We start from the raw sequence: 4,107 nt of genomic DNA, 5'->3' as shown, positions 1-4,107 counted from the left end.
GCTCAAATGGAGGGCTGGGAGCCACGACCCTGGGGGCAGACCCCTAGTGAGAGTATGATGGTGAGGCTTGCAGGCAGCTGGCACAAAGCTCACACCGCGCTTACCAAGCACCTCACCATAGTGTTGCTCCTTAAACCACGCCACCTCCATTTGCACGAGGCATTTGCTCGGCATGGCCACCTCCTTCGCATGTCCCGTGCTTTGCAGAGGCTGCCTTCAAACAACATCCCCCTGGCACCACCGCAGTCAGCCCCGAACTCACTCCAGCTAAACCAGAACCAAACTGAGACAAGATTTAAAAGACCTTCAAGTCCTGCCATAGTCCAAGGAGGGCCAAACCTCAGAGGCTGTCAGACAAGTGAGGTGGAGTCTCCCGCAGAGCATGGTGACGTCCCGCTCCTGCAGACATGGGGGCCCGTTGCTGGGCTTTTTGGCTGGTGGCCTCAAAAGGGTGGCTCTTCCCCCGGCAGCATCACCGCGCCGCTCAGATGGGATGCTCGTTACAGCCAGCCATTAATCGTGCGACGGCGACAGCTATTGTTTCTTCACTTCCTCTTGTTATTTCCCCTCTCCGCAGATGGGGAGATCACTTCCAAACCGATGGTGCTATTCCTGGGACCGTGGAGCGTCGGCAAATCCTCCATGATAAACTACCTCCTCGGGCTGGACGACACTCCCTACCAGCTCTACACAGGTACCACGCTCACCGCTACCTCCCTGCTCTGATAGGGGCGTGCTGGCACCTACATTTCTCCATCTGTGCAGTCTGTGATACCTGGCCACATCTCCTTCATCCCCTTCATTATGGCAGGGAGGTTGTGATCTGGTCTGCTGCAGTGCCACGTGGAGGGAGACGTTCCCCACCACAGCCTGTCCACCCTCCTTTGCGCGTCCCCGTCCTGCGGTGCAGGGCTCGACGCCTCCAACCATGGTCACATCACAAGGGCAACTCACCTTTGGCTTCTTCCCTTCCCCCCCTCCCCTGGAGCTGATTAATTTTCCCTCCCAGGAGAAAAGCCATTCCCCTCTCCTCTTCCCTGCTCCCACGGATGTCCTCTTGCAGTCGAGGGCAGATGCTGGTGGCCAGCTCTGTGCCATGGTAATAAAGGCTCGTGGGAGGTGATTCTCCAGCATGTGCAGTCAGGCCACATCCAGAACAACCTGTCCCTGCAGAAAACAGCCCTGCTGGTGTTTTCTTGAGAGATTTGGCAAGAATTTCATAGCCCCGCTGCTTTCCTTCCCCCAGCATCTCTTAGCAAGTGAATGATGCTCCTGAGCAGCCTGGCTAGTTCCAGGCCAGCCCTGTCATGTCCATTGCCCAACATGGGTTTCACAGCTCTGCTGCTCCTCTCGTTGCTGGGCAGGGGCAGAACCTACCACCTCCGAATTCACTGTCATCATGCATGGCCCTAAGCTGAAGACCATCGAGGGCATCGTGATGGCTGCTGACAGCGCCCGCTCCTTCTCGCCCCTGGAGAAGTTTGGGCAGAACTTCTTGGAGAAGCTGATAGGGATCGAGGTGCCTCACAAACTGCTGGAGCGAGTCACCTTCGTGGACACACCAGGCATCATTGAAAACCGCAAGCAGCAAGAACGAGGTAGGGGTTTACTCGGCTCATGTAAGGGACTCCAAGTGTTGTAATGATGTGAGATGACAAAGGTAGCTGAAGAACAACGGGAAAAGCCCTAGGCTGTAAAAGGGATCTTGCAATGGAGGGGATGATGATGTTTGTCTGCCCATGGCTGTGGCAGCAGCAGCTGGGACCTGGGGAACAAACCCAAGTGTTATCAGCTAGAGCTGCTGCTTCTGCTGTCTAGAGGTGTGACAGACAAGCAAGGGGTTTCCTGGGGAACCTTAGGCTGTGTATTGCCTGCCTCAGCTTGGTGTTTAATGCCTTGTTTGTCACCCTTGGAGCCAGGCTTTGCCAATGGCTGGTGCTGCATCCAGGCCCCAAGAAGCCCCAGTCCATCCCCGCAGCACCTGGGATGCCAAGAGAGAGCAACAGGGCTCCTTGACACACTTGGTGCCCATGTGGGCCATGTCAGGAATCCATGGCCTGTGGGAAAAGTCCATGGCTGCAGGGGACTTCGCTGTGTCTCATAGCCTGTCCAACGCAGGCATGGCGTGAGGCATGGCAGGCTCAAAGGTTTTTTCCCTTGATCTGAAGAGACTCATCCTGCTCCGGCCATTTCTCTCCTTCCTTCCCTCCAGGTTACCCATTTAATGACGTGTGCCAGTGGTTCATTGACAGAGCTGATCTCATCTTTGTTGTCTTTGACCCTACGAAGCTGGACGTGGGCTTGGAGCTGGAGATGCTGTTTCGACAGCTGAAGGGCCGCGAGTCTCAGATCCGAATCATCCTGAACAAAGCCGACAGCCTGGCTACCCAGGAGCTCATGAGAGTCTACGGTGCCTTATTCTGGAGCCTGGCTCCTCTCATCAATGTCACGGAGCCACCCAGGGTGTACGTTAGCTCCTTCTGGCCCCATGAGTACCACCCCGATACCCACAAAGAGCTGTTCCTCAAAGAAGAGATATCGCTTCTGGAAGATCTCAACCAGGTGATTGAGAACAGGATGGAAAATAAGATCGCCTTCATACGCCAGCACGCCATCCGCGTGCGCATCCACGCCCTTTTGGTCGATCGCTATCTACAGACCTACAAGGACAAAATGACCTTCTTTAGCGATGGAGAACTGGTGTTCAGGGACATTGTGGAAGATCCTGACAAGTTCTTTATCTTTAAGTCCATTCTGGCAAAGACCAATGTCAGCAAATTTGACCTCCCCAACCGCGAGGCTTACAAGGACTTCTTTGGCATTAATCCCATCACCAGTTTTAAGCTGCTGTCTCAGCAGTGTTCCTACATGGGAGGGTGTTTCCTCGAGAAGATCGAGAAGGCCATCACTCGTGAGCTGCCTGATCTCTTGGGAAGCATCGGCCTGGGGAAGAAGCCCAACGTTCTCTCCTGCGATGTCACTGGCTGTGGCGAAACCCCAAAGAATCGCTACAGGAAACCCTAAGGTGTCCTGCAATGCAACCGTCCACGCGTTCCTACCGGTGAATGAGCTTATGTCTTATCTGTCCAAGAAGCCGTGGTTTGTTAACCCTTTGAGTGCCACACTGGCAAAGGCTGCTGTCTGACAAGGACTTCGAGTCATTGAGATCGATGGCAGGGGAAGATGGGTGGGCATAAGAAAGAGAATAAAAACTGTGAATTCCTGACATTTTATCTTTGTTCTTTTGAGTAGAAGGCAATGTTTAAGCTGTTAAGTATGAGCAATGCACGGGGAGCTAGAACTGTAGCTGCTTTTTCACTGGTGCCAAGAACGCGTGAACAGGAATCTCAACCTCTGCATCCCGAGGCCGGCAGGGAGCGAGAACAAGGGCACGGCGTGAGAGCATGGGGGACAGCAGTGAGACACGAACCCAGAGCATCACCGGGAGCCCCGCGGCAAAGAAAGAGAGGCCAGGTCCCAGCTGTTGTTTTCAGGCACAGACATCCTACAAATCTCTGCAAGTATTGATCTTGGTTTCCTTTCTGAGACTTTTAGGTTGCCCGGTGAGTTCTCCTTTCTCTCAGCAGCTGAGTTGAACTTCTGCAGCCTTCACCTGGGTTTTTTGCCTTAAGCAGGGGCTTTTGCGAGGGACATCTGTGGCTCCAGGCAGGTAGCCATGATGGCATTTGCAAGTCTGTGGCAAAGGAAGTGGACTGGAGAGGAGTCGAGCTGCGCTGGAGGAGGAGGACCAGCACTCCAAATCACAGCCCCGAAGGTTTTCCTCCCCTTGAGGGCCCTTCGTGCCTGTGTGTGCCGTCAGCCTCAAAAATCCACACTGGCAGGTCAAGCCTGTGGATCAGCAGGGCTCTGAGGGTTAAGGGTTTGGCAGATTGACCTTATTCAAATCCATGTTGTTGTTTTCTCAGTCAGACACACGTGTTTTTGTGCTCTGTGTAGGGAGGCAGGAACTGGGGGTCACTGGACACATCCTTTTTGCCCGTCTGCTGATCTAGGTCAATCCTGGCAGGTTTCTGGGGCTTGTTCACCAGACTTCCCCATTTTACCCATTTGTCAGCTCATCTCTGCGCATTGGCACCCAGTCCTGGG

The 4,107-nt window shown here is 54.2% G+C and overlaps 1 protein-coding gene across 1 annotated transcript; it reads left to right on the top strand.

Annotated features, from left to right (window-relative positions):
• Positions 1-577: 577 nt before the first annotated feature.
• Positions 578-3,220, top strand: SRL (sarcalumenin; the record flags this gene model as incomplete). Its single annotated transcript, XM_009879166.1, has 3 exons — positions 578-694; positions 1,365-1,598; positions 2,213-3,220. Coding segments are annotated over 3 exons (1,163 nt in total), but the record flags the coding sequence as incomplete, so codon positions are not given.
• Positions 3,221-4,107: the final 887 nt, after the last annotated feature.

This window comes from Apaloderma vittatum, unplaced genomic scaffold (genome assembly GCF_000703405.1).
Source record: "Apaloderma vittatum isolate BGI_N311 unplaced genomic scaffold, ASM70340v1 scaffold40381, whole genome shotgun sequence".
In the NCBI taxonomy this organism is placed as follows: domain Eukaryota; kingdom Metazoa; phylum Chordata; class Aves; order Trogoniformes; family Trogonidae; genus Apaloderma; species Apaloderma vittatum.
Note: the sequence above shows the minus strand (reverse complement) of the source record. Positions and strands in the feature narration are given on the sequence as shown.